Source organism: Dermacentor variabilis, chromosome 8, assembly GCF_050947875.1.
Source record: "Dermacentor variabilis isolate Ectoservices chromosome 8, ASM5094787v1, whole genome shotgun sequence".
Classification (NCBI taxonomy): Eukaryota; Metazoa; Arthropoda; class Arachnida; order Ixodida; family Ixodidae; genus Dermacentor; species Dermacentor variabilis.
The window spans coordinates 39,321,838-39,338,176 of NC_134575.1; the positions used below are offsets into that span (position 1 = coordinate 39,321,838).

The 16,339-nt window shown below is 46.6% G+C and overlaps 1 protein-coding gene across 1 annotated transcript in view; it reads left to right on the forward strand.

The window, feature by feature from the left end:
- LOC142590080 (putative ATP-dependent RNA helicase DDX5) overlaps positions 1–15,796 on the forward strand; it is a 36,925-nt gene extending 21,129 nt beyond the window's left edge. Inside the window, exons 7-16 of the mRNA XM_075701924.1 lie at positions 384–526; positions 1,587–1,834; positions 2,353–2,438; positions 4,013–4,058; positions 4,167–4,231; positions 4,469–4,530; positions 6,443–6,502; positions 9,899–10,147; positions 12,420–12,655; positions 13,314–15,796. Coding sequence (XP_075558039.1) covers positions 384–526; positions 1,587–1,834; positions 2,353–2,438; positions 4,013–4,058; positions 4,167–4,231; positions 4,469–4,530; positions 6,443–6,502; positions 9,899–10,147; positions 12,420–12,655; positions 13,314–13,766 — 1,648 coding nt within the window. The 3' untranslated portion in view covers positions 13,767–15,796. The remainder of the gene's footprint in view (positions 1–383; positions 527–1,586; positions 1,835–2,352; positions 2,439–4,012; positions 4,059–4,166; positions 4,232–4,468; positions 4,531–6,442; positions 6,503–9,898; positions 10,148–12,419; positions 12,656–13,313) is intronic.
- The last annotated feature ends 543 nt before the right edge of the window (positions 15,797–16,339 follow it).

Below are 16,339 nucleotides of genomic sequence, written 5' to 3' on the forward strand. Positions count from 1 at the left end.
AACGAAAGTCTTGCTGATGCCCATCATTCTCATGGTGTCTCTAATGATGGCAGTGCCAGAGCACCCTCTAGTAGCTTTTGTAGGTAATGGCCAGGCTATGTGAAAACGAGAGGTGAAACTGAGCCGAAGAAAGCTTGCAGAGCTGGAGAGAGAAATCCGAGGTTACGCTGTGACTGTCGCCAAATGCCAAACCGAAGCCAGCCAGCACTCCTGTATTATGCCTGAATGGCTGCGCGGCCACTTCTTTTACTTACTTCATGTTCACGTGAAGCTCAATTTCAGCGCACATCAGAATGATGTAGAATGAACGCATGCTTTAGCTGGCTCTCATCTTGGAAACACACTAGTCTAATCTTCTAATCTTGAGATTTATCTGCTGTGCAGGCTCTAGTGTTGGCGCCAACACGCGAGTTGGCCCAACAGATCCAGCAGGTGGCGTCGGACTTCGGCAAGGCGTCCCGGATCCGCAACACGTGCGTCTTTGGCGGGGCCCCCAAGGGCGCGCAGTTGCGGGACTTGGAGCGTGGTGAGGAGCTGCCGCATTTTGTTTGATGACTAGCATGTCTGACGTGTGTTCCAAGGCTGGGTGACAGGGATGTTGCCACTTAGTGTGATCCTTAATCTAGCCGGATCTAGACTCTCATTTAAAAAAAAAGAAATCTTTTTAGAGCTGTTGAGCACTGTGGTGCTTTAGTCTTTGAAAATTGGACAGCTTTAGAAAAGCCTTTGTTGCCTTGCTTATGCTAAATGCAAGCACCTTTGCCGGATGCTACAGTGCACGTCTCTTCAAGAGCTTCAGTTTAACGTACGGGAATGCAAACGTAAGGAAGACGTAGAGTATTTGGCACTGTCTAGTGTCTCGTGTCAAAAGTATCCAAGCCAAGACAATTCATTAGTGGCCATCCCGCCGTTTCTATGCCAGGGCGTCTTGTTAGACCCATGGGCACTGAAATCTCGGAAAGCGAATGCACTGTGTGCTCATAACTAACGTTTCAGATAAGTTTAGAGGAAGCCAAAGTTCATTTCAACAGTTACTGGCGATCAGTGATTGTGAGAGCGTAGCCATCACAAGAATTCATGCTGAAGCGGGAGCCATTAGTGCCGCCATGTTAGACAACGCTTTTTCATAGCATAAGCAAACATGACATGTACCAAGCTCCTCGTGTAACATATGTCAACATAGTAATGTACATGAAATGCAGGAACCCAATAGCGTCCGGAGCATGCATGGTTAAGACAATGCCTTTTCTTTACGTACGCAATGCATTCATGTTTGGTCGTAAATGCTTTTCGAAACTCTTTCGCGAGGTCCCGAATGTCCTTAAATATCCTTGAACCTTTTCCGCAAAAGCTGTACTACCTGTGTAAGTTCAAGAGCGTTACCTTGTCATTCTGGCTTGTCTAGGACTGCTCGAGGTGCTGCAATATGCAGCACCCATGGGCTGGAAGCACCGACTCGGGCGATGCTTCCGTCCATGGGGGACTTATATTGTGGACCATTAATCGGAAGGGGCCCTGTATAGTCTTCCTGCAAAGTGCAGCTGTCAGTCTTTTGCAGCTTCTAGAGAGCTGCATGCCGCTTTCAGGTGTCGAGATCTGCATTGCCACACCGGGCCGCCTGATCGACTTCCTGGAGGCGGGCAAGGTGAACCTTCGTCGCTGCACTTACCTGGTGCTGGACGAAGCCGACCGCATGCTGGACATGGGATTTGAGCCGCAGATCCGCAAGATTGTGGAACAGATCCGTCCGGACTGCCAGACGCTAATGTGGAGTGCCACCTGGCCCAAGGAGGTTCGCTCCCTGGCCGAGGACTTCCTCAAGGACTACATCCAGGTGAGCTGAAACGGAGCAGCACTGTAATGTTCAAAACGTGGGGCCCCTCGGCCTTCATTGAAAAATTTAAAGGTCCATTTTGACAGATCCGTGCAATTTGTATCCTTGCCTTAATTTGGGCTTGAAGTTGAACAAACATGGAGGATTGCACCAGGCAGCAAAACTGTGATTAAACACGACCTGTGGTCACTATTGCCTGTTTGCATTTCAGTTTATACTAAATGGTACGCATTATAAATTGTTGCACCTTGTGATGTTGCAGCTGCTGATAGGCACAGTGCGCTTTTCGTAAGCTGTACTTCTGACACAGACGGCAATACAAGCAACTTCTGCTCATCGTCTGCTTGTGTCGTCTGTTTCACATTTAAGGTTTATAGTTTCAGAGGTCAAGTTTCAGTGGGCAGCACCTCACAGTTAACACTTCTTGCAAAGCATGTCACGAGGCTGCCTATGTTATCTGCTGTAGCTGCTTCTGAACTAGTGGCATGGTTAAAAAAAAAAAAAAAAATTCTGTGCAGGTGAACATTGGGGCACTGCAGCTCTGCGCCAATCACCGCATCGTGCAAATCGTCGACGTCTGCCAAGAGTCCGATAAGGAAAACAAGTGAGTCGGGCCGGTACTTGGTAGTCACTCATGTCCCACCGGCACGAGGCTCTCTATCAAGGCATCTGTGTCAACATACAAAGTTCTTAAATGCAATGCCACGAATGGTTTGAAGTGGGCTGCAGCGCTTCTGATTATGAAGTAGGGCAGCCTGTTTTAGAACGACTTTTCCTTGAGCTAGTTGTTCAGACATGCTGGTAGAAGCACTGTGCCCTTCTGGGGTTGCATGCCTATTGAGAAAAGATGCCGTGTTTTCTTGCATGTAACCTGCGGGAATAACTGCTTACAGCAACCCTCAAATCTTTGTCAAAGCAGTCTCCATTTGCGGATGCAAGACTTATCTACGTTGCATCTTTGCCAGCTCTGTTCCCCGCCTCTTCAGCAGCACTAGTAATCTTCAGCTTCCGCGGCATTACTGCCGTCGAGCGCAGCACGTTGTGATCAGAGTTATGGTTCTCGGGCACCGTGTGCACTATATGGTAAAACCAAACAGTGGCAGAATAGATTAAGAATTTTCAATGCTTTAGGGAGTGTTGTCAAGTTTAGAGAATGTGAAGTCCATGCAAAAACTTGATACAGGAACATCAAATATGATAACATCAAGTGTGTTATGTCCAGCAGGCTTGAAAAACAATGAAAGTGCAGCCGTTGCATACAACGGCATACTGGCCCCGAGCAAAAACATTTACTTGACTGTCTACCTTCCCACTCGTTTTATTAAAACATGTTGCGCTTTTTAATCAAACTTGCAGCGCTATCATCAGTGAGAAGTTTTTCAAGATGCATGTGACACATTTTAAATATCCTTACTTTCATTAATGCCTTGACTGTTGATATACTATCTTGGTGGTACACAATTGTGTGCACAGCACCTTAAAATGGCGAAGGTGTGGCTTCACGGCAGTGCAGACACGCACTGCCAAAAAGCCACACTTGAAGGCTAAATTCACATCGACCGCACACTACAGTAGCATAATCTCAGTGATGTGATCATTCCTGATACGAATAGTTCCAAAAGTCCTGGAGCAAGTAAGTCCATTAGCTTACATCGTGCTAAGTTTCGAAGTTGCAAACCACTTTTTGCGCCGCAGCGGGATGATAACAATCGAGCCACGGAACAATCCCTGGAAGTCTATCATATTGACCGCAAATAAGACGGGGACAGAGGGAGAGAACACAAACAGCACGGGCGGTTTATGCCAACTAGGCCAAAGTGAAGCTCTTCTGAATCCCTGGAAGGGCTCGTGAGGAAGCTCCGCGCCTGTAGAACCTTGCTGTGGCTGTTTTCAGGCCGGTAGAGCGGGTTGCCTTGATCCGCCAGTCACCCTACATCGCTCCCCCCCAAAAGAGAAAAGAAATTTGCTTTGGGCAGTATGATGCAGCTATGATGTATGATGTGTGTATGATGTATGATGCTAGATTTTACTGATTCTTTTTGTACTGGATGCGGCTTTGTTATAGTGGGGTTCGGCCATACTTCTGCCAGTAGCCTTTTCTAAACTTCAACACCTCTGTGCTTCTAGCACGGCCTATTACTCAACTGCTGGTGTTTCTCTGCTTTTTGCATGCTGCAGGTTGTTGGAACTGCACAAGGAAATCATCAGCGAACAAGACAACAAGGTCAGTGACCTGCTCTGCCGGTTTCACTTGCAGTGTTGCGAGAAGCGGTGCGGCCGGTTGTGCAGAAGGGGGCTTTGAGGACTTTTTTTTTCTGTTTTTGCTGCGCAGACTCTGATCTTCGCCGAAACCAAGAAAAAAGTTGACGAGCTGACACGCAGGATGAGGAGAAGCGGGTAAGCATGGCGTTACTCCCTCCCCGCACTTTTTAAGGCGTTAAAATTGTTTGTTGCCACCTGTTTGGTGTAAAAGGGCGAAGGCAGAGTGTAATGTCAGATGTAAGAACTGCTGGCTGTTGTTTCTGTCATTTCTTTTTTTTAACTGTTACAAACAAAACTTATGTCTGAAAACTGCTTCCTTGAACTGTGCCACGCATTCGACGGGCTACAGTTGTTGTTTTCTTTGCTTCAAAGGTTACCATCTATATGCATTCACGGGGACAAGTCTCAGTCGGAACGGGACTGGGTGCTCAACGGTGAGTAGTCCGTGATAGTCTTTCTTCCTTCCCCTCCCCCACCGTTTACAAGCAAAGCTTCCTGGGACAGTCTTGTTACTTGAGGCCGGAGGAAAGCATTCTTGATTTTGAGGAAGGTGTGAAAACGTCAGTGGCTGGTGTGACAGCAAGTCAGTTGCGTGTTGTAAAGCAGTTTAAAGGGCTGGCCATGACTTGAATTGTGCAGTGCATGTTGAACCATGCTCATCCCACAGTAAGCTGGTGGAGAAATCTTGTATTGCAGTATTTTTATATCGCAATTGAACCACACGTCACTCTGGGAGCACATATTTGTGTGAAAACTAAGTGCAATATGCGTGGTATATGCACGGTCTCGTTTTCGCATATGCGTATTAGTCTGTGGTTCTTGCAGTCCATGGATGCTGTTTGTGCCATTGTTATCTCGTGAGCAAAACAATTGTGGGCACGGTGCAGCGGGTAACACATCATATTAAAGACCCCCAATTGGGAGGTATTGCATTATTACATAATAATTACATAATTACGTTATTAAAAGGCTGTTATTACATAACACCTTTGCTACACGCGCCATTTGGTGGTGAGTGCCCAACAAATTCTCATATTTTGAATTTGAATCAGATGGTCTTTGCTGTTAGATTCATATTTCATTTGAAGTTGTATAGCATTCGGTTTCTTCAACTATACCATATTTACTCGCATAATGATCGCACTCGCGTAATGGTCGTGCCCTTGAATTTTGGCATCAAAATTAAATTTTTTTTTTCTTTCCCGTGTGGTGATCGTACCCCGAACTTGTCGCAGCGATATGTCGTGTGCCATTATGGCGCTTACCATCTGTCGAATGCCACACGATCGAATCTTGAAGACACACCAAGTGGTCTGCACGCGCCAAACATTCTTAAGCAGATGATCCATTTCATTCCTTTCATCACTTTCCACACTTCCATGGAAAAAAAAAAAAGCTACAACAAAACTTACCTTGGCCTTATTATTTATAGGCTTCATAATGGTTTTGGTCAAGAACAACAACAAAACGGGCGCCTTTCAATTCTCGTCTGCACTCATGGGCACGCAACAAATCGCAAGCGATAACGATAGTGGCCACGTTTACATTTATACGTTAGCAGTGTACCATATTCATACACCGACGCTTGTAACACAGCTAACATATTCGCCCGCCCTTAGTGGAAACGTGCCGTGTTAGGATAGTAGTGAAGACAGATGGCCGCAGTTTCTGCAGCATGCCTGCCATGTGTTTCTGTCGCTGGCAGCTATGTGCGCCCACCTCTATTTCTGTCCCCTCAAAGTGGACTTGGCTACGTTATCGTCACAAACTTGCCTATATTTACGATATTATTCATTACTGATACGGAAGAAACTGTTTCAATGCGCGTAATGTACTCCCGAGAAGGAAAAAAATGGCGTTCGGCGTGTTTCGCTTGCTCCACCGGCCGCCATTTTTGTTTTGGTGTCCTGCTCTGTTCAGCGGCAGCCACCTGCTTGTTGACCTCTCGTCATCTCGCAGCAAATGTGGGATGAAAAAAAGTTTTTTTTCTTCTTTTGCGGCAAATTTAACCCATGTAACGTTCGCACCCCTGAATTTGCGTCAATTTTTTTGACAAGAAAGTGTGATTATGTGAGTAAATACGGTAAGACATAATGGACACCTGCCTGCTGTCCCTTCATGAGTGTGGCGTTAAGTTTCACGAAAGGAAAAAAAAATCCTGTCCGTGAAAAGCATCTGTTCATCGGTCTCCGACCCTACTGTTGCAAGTATTCCGATCGCCAAAGTACACCAGAGGGGTGCTTACTTCGAGCAAGTTTGTTCTGGAAAATTCCCGAAGCCCAAGCTCACAGCCTACGTGTTGCTTCAGGATGTTAACCTCACAAACCATTTCTCATGTTTGTGCAGAGTTTCGTTCGGGCCGCTCTCCGATCTTGGTAGCTACCGATGTGGCAGCCCGCGGACTTGGTAAGCACACGTCTTATCAGCTGCGTTTCTCGCGATGCAGTCATGTCGTCCTGCATGGTAAGGTTTGGTTCCTGCATGGTAAGGTTTGGTTCCTCATCCTTATGTTGGGGATGGTGATTGAGTAGTCATTCGTGTCCTGCCCAACACCTTTTATTTGGCAGCGTGTGTGCCGAGCTGTGGAGTCTAAGCCATGCCAATCCATGCGCACGTGCTAGTTGTTCAGGGACCCATTCAAACATGTGGCCACACAGAGTAAATGATGCAGGGAAGTCAGGGGGACACTGCAAGAGAAGTAGCAAGCTTGAGCTGGTTTTCTGGGAAAAGCTAGCTGATTAGGTCGAGTTAGAATGCGAAAACGAAAGGCCCTGCAACTTTCACGCCAGGGACCTCTTGCAAAGGCGGGATTTCAGCAACATCCTGCTTGGGGTTAGTTGGGCAGTTTGTATGGCTAGGAGGCAGGATTGCATTGCATTAGAAAATAAACAAGAGATCAACAGTGGCACATTTTTTACCGTAATAAAATGCCATGACATCTGTGATGTCATGATGTCACTAGTGAAGTGTTGTGGGAACAAAATTTAAACGTGCAATGAAACAACATTTTGAGCTTTAATCTGGTGAATTAAGCTGACTGAGAAGGTTCTTTTGGTCTTTGAGATATGCTTGGCCAGTTGTAAGAAGTTTTGACAATGCATGGTATTTTCATATTATTGAATGATTTTCTTTTCTTCTTTTTTGTTTTCTTTTTGTAACATTCAGGGTTCGTAGCAGTCATTCAAACGATCAAAATCGCCTTCAGTAACTGTTTTCAATCTGTTCGACACCCGAAAAGCATCATTTAAGTGACTTAATTTTGTTTGAACATGTGGTCACAAAGTTGATGTAACTCAAATTTCAAGCCAATCCAGTTCGTTTCGTATCTTTGTGGACATTCTTGTGCACAGGTTCACAGTTGTGGGCAGTAATGATCAAACTATGGCAGCACACAAAAGCACTGCCTTAAAGATTGACGCTTCTCTGAGGGAGCCGTTGCTCTGGATTACGATGTGAACATCGCCTATAGAAAAAGAAAAACTGTTCCCATTGTTGAAGACAATATTCTGTGTTCAAGCTAACGTATTAGCCATTGTTAGCCTGCACTTCAGCTGTGTAAGTGGACAAGAAGGTGGCCACTGCAGTAGCCTAATTGGTAAAGCACTGCGTGTGTAACGTGCAAGATGTTGGTGACAAAGAAACATACTGCTATGAACCCTGCTTCGATAACTAGTCTTACTGTTTTGTTCTCTCTCTCTCCTTCCTCCCCCTTTTAATTTTCTTATCTTTTTTCTCTATATAAAAACACCTTGCGGAACCTCCCAGACAAGTGTCTGGGTTTGGTTTTTCATTGCTACATGTGTATGTCTCGCATTCACAGTGAAAACGAAGCACTGTCCACTAGAAACTTGCTTCAAACCTCTGTCGTGCTACATGTCTTAACACATGTCCGGTCTGCACTACTGCTGGAGTATAGGTGGCGTTGGGAGTCTTTTGCGCGGGACGACGCAGCGGCCAATGTGGGGAGCTGTGGCGTTTGCCGGTGGGACGAAGGAACTACGCCTGGATATATGGCGCGCGTGGCTTTTGACAAGTTGTCCCACCACCCCACGGCTGACTCATGTTTGCCCTTGCGCAAGTCTGGGCTCGGAGCCGAGGAAGCTGTCTGGACTGAGCGCTGTTGGCTGAATGGTTTGAGCGGCATGTGTGTCCTAGGACAAAATGGTCCCAAGGTTTGGCACACATGAAAACTCCTTTGTGAAGACTTTTTCTGAAGATCAGTCGCCTTCTGAAGATTAGTCGTTGGTTACCTGGTAGTATTTATTAAGTGCACATGCTCTATTGCATGCGAAAGTCATCAAAGGTTCCTTCTACCCCTCGTTACTAGCCATCTTCAAGCTTTTGTTTATTGGCTGGTTGTCTCCATAGACCGAGAGGAACCTAAGGTCGTGTTTGTGTAGCTAGCCATCACTTATAAGTTGGAAGTTAGGGTACTAGATCACTGTTACAAAAGAAACTTGTACAGCAGTGTGTGTCATAGGACAAAATGGTTAAAACTTTGGCATATGTGAAAACACCTTTGTGAAGACTTTTCTGAACATTCAGTAGTCCTTTACTGAAGACTAGTCTTTTGGCTCATGGCAGTATTTATTAGTCATACTTTTTTTTTTGCCAGCACAAGATGCCTTAAGTCTTCCTAGTCTTCTCTGCTCACTCTTCAAGATTGTTTATACTACTTTTTAGTTATCAGTCTACATTGGAACGCAATGGAAATGGAAGCATAATGTTTGTGTAGTTAGCTTTTCCCTGTCAGATATAAAGTCTGAAGTTATTGCAATTAACCACTATTACCAAGAGGAACATGTTTGTCTGTGTCATGGGACAAAATGGCAAAAAGTTTTGGCAAACATGGCAACACCTTTGCGGATACTTTTTCTGAAGACTAGTCTTCAAGTAAAGACTTCGTGCTACTCAACTTCTGAAGATTAAACTTCAAGAAAAGTCTTCATTAACATGTTTCACGTCTGTCAAACCTTAAGCCGTTTTTACTTATGACACACACTGATAAACGTGCTTACCTTGTTAATGGTGGTTTTAGTTCCATAATTTCTTGAGTTCATTATCATCTGACTTGAGCACTAGGTTATGCTGGCGCTTGTCCTTGTCGGATGGTAATGATATCGGAGGTTAAGGTGCTAAACTACTTTAACAAGAGGAACAAGGTGAGCAGTGTGTGTCATAAGATAAAATGACTAAAAGTATGGCAGAAAGTAGATACTTGTGGAAACTTGAAGACTCTCTACGTTCTGAAGACTAGTCTTCAAGCACCTGACAATACTTGAACGTATGTGCTTTTGTAAAGATATATATTTCAAGCAGGATGTATCCAATCTATTTTTATTCCTGCTTGCTAGTTAGCTGGCTCATCAAGATTATAAATTAGTTGTCCTTATTGAGCATCATGGTAAATAAAGGAAACATTAAAGTGCCCATTAGCTCCTTATAGTTCCAACCACTATTGAGAGAGGAATTTGTACATTGGATGACAAAATGACCCAGAATTTGGCAGATGCTTGTGAATCCTTTTCCTGAAGACTAGCTTTTGCATACCTTGCATTGTTTATTAAGCATGCATGCTCTTGCAAGGTTCTATGTTGCTAATGAATGTGCCAAGATGTTTTAGTTGCTTACCTGGCAGTCTTTGCATAGCACAAGGAAAACTGAGTGCTTCTTGTAGTAGCTTGTTAGGGTACCAGCCTTAACTACCTCAACAATACATTGAAAAGATTTGCAAGGGACAGGATCTCGCGAGGGAGATTTGCTCATGGTGGCAGCGCGGCTAACTGCGAAGTGCACCCACAGACGTGGACGACATCCGGTTCGTCATCAACTACGACTACCCGCACTGCTCGGAGGACTACATCCACCGCATCGGCCGGACGGCACGCTCCAACAAGACGGGCACGGCGTACACTTTCTTCACGCCCAACAACATGAAGCAGGCCAAGGAGCTGATAGCCGTGCTCAAGGAAGCCAACCAGGCGGTCAACCCCAAGCTGTACGAGATGGCCAACCTGGCCCGAAGCGGCGCCTTCAGCGGCGGCCGCAACAGTAGGTTTCTTTTTTTTTATTCCCCCCCCCCACTTTTGTTTTCGTCGGTTAGACCCTTGAGAGGTTTAATGGAGAGGGCGAACGAGGAATGCCGCTTGAGCCACTGTTTCAGCAAGGGCACTTTGTCGGAGCCCCAATGAAAACAAGCGCACTTGTCGAAACGTCAACTCCAGCGACATACCTCGTACGACAACTGCTGATCACTTCAAGCCTTCATTTTTTTGTTGAGATGAATCAATTAATCAGTGCTTTTTATTTCGTGAGTAGAAAAAATGCATAGATCAATTTTGTACATCCACCTTTGTTTGGCTTTTAACCTAGAGAAGGCAGGTGTTCTGGTGTTGAGGCTCAAAGAGTAAAATGGAGCCTCTTCCATTGTTCAGCTGCCACAGGAGTTGGCACAATCATATCGGAATGGAACGAGCATAGTTTCTTGCAGTTACCTATACTCGTGGGCAACTTTCTGTGGCGGTGAAGGGAGAGCTGCGGAGGCAAAGCAAGAACACTGCTGAAAGAACTCCCAGATTCTCACCTGGGTCAGTTCAAGCTGGGGAATATAAAAAAAAAAGAAAGATAAGACTGGTTAGCACTCTATCTACAACAGCACAATAAGATAGAATAGACCACCTAGTGTTAAACCTGACCTATCTTTCTGGTTTGCTGTTCTGCATTCCTCGTGGACATATCCTTGTGGTTTTCTGTTCCGCATTCTCCTAGGAAGAATTCATTTTTCATTGCAATGTGAAAAATGAACAGAGAATAAGGAACATTCAACGAAAAAAAAAGAACAATTTGTGGGAACTATTTTCGCAATAGACTGGCAACATCAGGCAGAGCACTGGAAGCAAGCTTCACTCCTAAGCCACCCATTCCATCGTGTGGAACTTCCACAGGCAGTTCTGGTCGGACAAGAAACAGAGCTGTGCATTGCATTTTCTCTGCGTTACGTGCATGATACCACAGCAACAGGGCATCTTGCATTGGTCAGTGTCCCGTGACCATGCACTCAAAAGAAAGCGAGGTACACACCGAGCTTTTTCTTCCACCTTCTTAGTTCCTGCTCTAATCCGGCAAATGACACTTGCTGCCTGTCATTCAATGTTGGCCAAAGACATTTAGCTAAAATGTCTCACTCAAAACCAAAACTCTGCAAGGAAAGAGATGTTTTCTGGTGTGTTACCTGTAGGTAACACTCTCCCATAAAATGCCAATCGAAGTTTGTTTTTAGGGCGAAAGCCTTAAGATCTCCACTTTAAGGTCGCGTTGTGAAGTGGAGAAAATATCACCTGACCCAAGGAAGACCAGAAGCGAACCAAAGCATTTCCAGTCGTGTATAAGAGATGATTAAAGGTTAGCAAAGTTAATGATTGATTAGTGATTGGATTAAGGTGTGTTAGGGTGGATTCAGGTTGATTACACTGTGTTAAGGAGGATTAGGGTGGATTAAGGTAAATTAAGGTGCTTTAAGGTAAGGTAAATTAGGGGATTAAGGTTGGTTAAGGTGAATTACAGTAGGCTTTACAAGGCTTTCAAGGAGGATTAGGGTGGATTAAGGTAAATTAAGGTGCTTTAAGGTTGATTAAACTGGATGAATGAAGATTAAGGTAAGGTAAATTAGGGGATTAAGGTTGGTTAAGGTGAATTACAGTAGGCTTTACAAGGCTTTCGCCTTCGCGTCTCTAATGTTGAATTCCAATGGCAGAGTCGGAGCAAGTTTTTCTGCTCGTTTCGGAGCAAGTTTGTTCCAATGACGGAGTGAGAGCGGGAGTAAGGTGTTCCAATGAGAGAGTTGGAGTGGAGTCACTCCGTGGAGCAGAAAAAGATGCTCCGCCAAAATCGACGGAGTGCACCGGAACTCTGCATGACGTATTTCCTTGACCACGTTTGTCTGCTGGGAGGCGCCACCGGTCACGACTCGCGAGGAAGCAAAAGCTGCTGCACGCTTGGCGAGATATCCATTCCGCACTTGAAAAAAAAAAAAAAAACAGGTGAACGGCGGAAGAGACAAGTGACCGGTGCGGCGGCGGTGGGAGCAAACAGCAGAAGGAAGTGACAACACGCAAGGTATCCTGGGTAACTCGGTGATACAAGTTCCGTTTCCGCCTTGCTCCGGCAGCGCAGGTTGTGTTCCACTCGCGGATTTGGAGGCGTCGCTCTGCGCCAGAGTCGAGTGCTCACTCGCGGAGTCCGTCGGCTGCACCGACTCCGCCATTGGAATTCAACATTAGGCGATAGCTAAGGACACCTGGGACTTTTTTTTTTCTATTTGCAGTCCGTCGCTTCCGAGCGCCAGGACAGCCATTGGCGAGCCTCCAGAATGACAACAATGACAACAAGCAGCGCAATGGCGGTGGCTATGGAAACAACCGCGGCTACGGCGGAGGCATGGGTGGGTCTGCCCAGGTCCGCAGTGGGCCCGGAGGTGGAGGCGGATACCGAGGTGCTGGACAGCAGAATGGGTTTGGTGGCGGACGGCCCATGCAGAACGGTTTCAACAACCGACCACAGGTACGTTGGGCTTCGAGGCCGTCTCTTAAGGCAAAGCTTTCATGGCCTCTTCCCCTCCCGCCCTCCCACTTTGGTGTCTGTTCCTAACCGCTGTCAACTTGCTACGACCACACTGCTTTCAAACCGCACATCCTGCACCCTTTTGGCACCCTTAACTTTTGCGAATGTCTAATCAGCTTCAGCTGCTGTATCTAATCGCGAAGTAGAATAAATGCGATATGTCTAGTCATCCCTGTTTTGTTGGTGAGAAGGCTTCTGGGAGAGAATGAGCGTACTGTGCGTTTCTCAGGTGTCGGGAGTGGCAGTGCGTAGCACATAGCTTAGGTAGCGGAGGAAGCCTGTTCTTAAACCTTTATTATGGTCCTGCGTTACATAGGCTGGTCTCTAGAGTGCATATCTAGCACCTGCTGAAAGGACAGCTGCACGTTTCCTGCATTGCTGAACAAGCAACAGGTTTGAATGGCAATTTAACCCTATGGCAGACGCTGTGATCTTCAGCTCAGCATATCGAGGTGTAGTTTTGTAGTGTACATGAAATAACCCCCGAGTGGGGGTTTTACTCCTACTTAGTGGAGAGCTCAGTTATTTCGGGATTTAGGAGTATTTCATCTCCTGTTGCCGTCATGCTTGTTCACCTCCGTGCAACTACTTCCCGCAGATGCAAAACAACAGCAGTCAGCCTGCCTACCAGCGCAGCGGCCCGAATGGCTACAACAACCAGCCAAAGCCAATGTCCGGCGGCCTGGCAGGCAGCGCTGGTAACCAGACTTCCGGACTAGCCGCCAGTGGCTACAAGCCGGCCCAGCAGCCACAGCAGCAGCAACAGCAACCCCAACAGCAGCAGCAGCAGCAGCAGCAGCAGCCCCAGGCGCCTCAGCCGCGCCCGTCTCCCCCCAACGGCGCCGCCATGATGCACCACCCGACTCAGTATGGAGCAGCCACAGGATTCCGAGCCCAGGGCATGGGTCCGCATCACGGCATGGCCCCACAGCACTGCTACATGCCGCCCCAGCATCACCAGCAGGGTTCCGTGTACGCCGGCGGCTACGGACAGTACGCGCAGAATGCGGCGTACGTCCCACCCAGCCTGTACTACCAGGTGCCGGCTTAATGCTGGCCCCCCACACTAGGTTCTCGCTCGCGGGGGAAGAAAACAAGGGCGTTTTGCTCTCTCTCTAGCTTTTCTTTTCTTTCTTTTTTTTTTTTTTGTTCTTTACCTGCTCTTTGTCTTGATGACTGTTAATGCTGACCTGTGCTTTTTTTTTTTTCTTTACACAATGTTCCTCCCTTTGATGTTCCCGTTGTTCTCCACCCTTTATCTCAAAGTGGTTGCAGCAATGATGTTTGGCCATGTTCTGAGTAGAAGTGCAGTGCTGGCGAAACTTTTTTTTTTTGATCCTAGGAGACCAATCACTGATGGCCATGTTTAACGTTGGCTCTTCAGTCCGGCACTGCATGCTTTGTCACAGCAGAAATAATTTTAATTGCTCTGGCGGCATGAGCGACAAGGACCGGTGGCAGTCTTTTGGGCTCTGCAAGCATGCCTTGTTGGAACCGACACATCCTGACAGGATGTTGTGACTCGCAGAGACTGGTACGTCAACATCTGTGTTACAAGCTGTGATGCATCACAGGCGACGCATTTTGATGGTCTGGTGGTGTGACTTACACTCTTCCGTCAACATTGGCTCTGCAAATTGTGACGTTCCATGCTTTGTCACAGCTAAAAATGTGTTTGTGACTGTTGATGTTGTGGCCAACACAATCGTAAATGGGCATGGGCTCCGCAAGCCGCGATGTTGCGGGCCTTGTCACAGCAAACATGTTTTCACGGCCAAGTGGCGCAACCAATGTGCAACTTTTTCTTGTTTTCATTACATGCAGTGTGGTGATGTTGGGAATCTCTAGAAACTTGTGACTGTGTGTAATTTATCAGAAGAGGGGCGAACGCAACCGTTCTGCAGGGTAGATTCACATCATCCTCGATGATCGTGACACGAAGCTAGTGCTTAAGGAAAAGTGAATGAGAAATTAAGGGCCCAATGTTCGCGTTCGGATGTACTTTTGTGCTGGTTTTCGTGTGCGCGGTCGCCAGGTTTCTTGTGTTGTTTTTTGTCCCTCCCTGCTAGCAGCAACGCATTTTGTTCCCACATTTTTACCTCTAAAGTCATTTGCATGAGGTTTCACGGCAGTCAGATAAGAGAGGCTTTGGAAGTCTGTTTTCATAAAAGGCCTGAACTCCGAATTCTTCTAGCAATCACTCGGGACCTGGCATGCGAGAGGAATCTGTTCGACAGATTTACGGCCGATGTTGCATGCGCATGAACAGGTGTCACCGCAGCTTTCACATTCGCTGCGACTTGAACAGCGATTTACTCTGCTGACAAACTAGCTCTGCAAAGGTAATGGCTTGTACGAAGAAATCTTGTTTCTGACAAGACGCATGCAGAGAATGTGAGGAAAGCAACAAAAAAAAAAACTTTTGTTGGTAATTTTTAGTGCTGCATTTCTTTCTCGTGGTTGTTTTGGCATCCTCCTGGCTGCTCCTCATGGCAGCATTTTTTTCCGGTCATCGTCGCTGCCACCGCCTTCTACCGAGGCAGGTGCGATTTTTCCTGTGAGCGTTCGTTCCTTTCGAATTTTTCACCCACCAGTTTTTTCCCTCTGTCTTTTTTTTTTTTCTCGTGTCTGGTGTGTCATGGTGGCCGCTTGGAAACTTTTGTTGTTGGCGAGTTGTCATGCTGCCACCTTTGAAGGAGATTTTCGTCGTTCCAAGATGTTCCTTTGCTGAACTGTGAGATGTCTGTCGTAAAGCTCAGGGGTCCAGTAAATTTAGGCGACACGTGCAAATGGACGACAACCAGAAAAAAAAAGTATAAAGCAAGCTCGAAATGTACAAAGATTATGAAAAGAAGCGCTGCGCTAATCACATGGAGCTCCGTCCCACGCTTTGTGCTCATCTGCGTGGCAATCCGGCGTCGGCTCTTGAAGGAGCCTGCGGCGGTAGCACACTCCGCTCTTATGTGGTGTCGGGAGAGCGAGACGACACTACTTGCTCTCTCTTTCAACTGCCTCAGGTTCGCACGGAGGCCTTTGGCGTGTGTTTGGAGAGGCTAGGCTTTTCCACTTTGAACACACACACACAAAACAAAAGGCAGTAGTATCAACATTATGCATGTACTGCCAACTTAAACTTGTTTATGAACGTCACTGGGGGTTTGTTTGTTGCTACAAAGGTGTTCTTTGAAATGAAGTGCAAGTTTTGTATCGATAGTGTTTTGTGCCTGTCCTAGAAGAAAGTCATTTCTAGGATGATGATGCTGCTTTGTTGTTCTCCAAGGGAAAAAAAGGAATGGGGGCGTTGCACTTAGCTCTTGTTGCCACCACATGTGGGGGTTGCCGGCCCCTCACCCATCATGCCTTTTGAGTGCATTTTGGTCGCCAGTTGCGAGCGGCCATTCAAGAAAGCAAGCGTTGATGCATGTTTAGTTGCATGTTCCTTTCGGAAACCTGCTTCGCTCGGAAGTCGGTTGCATTGCACAAGGATGCCGCAAAGCCAGGCATACTGTGCACATGTTCTGTGGTGCTCGGCTTTGACTGCAGCTTTGGATACATCTTCACCTTGTGTGTCTCAACACCAGTATGTGTTCCAAGCAGCTGCGGACGTCGGGTTGAGCCAAGACG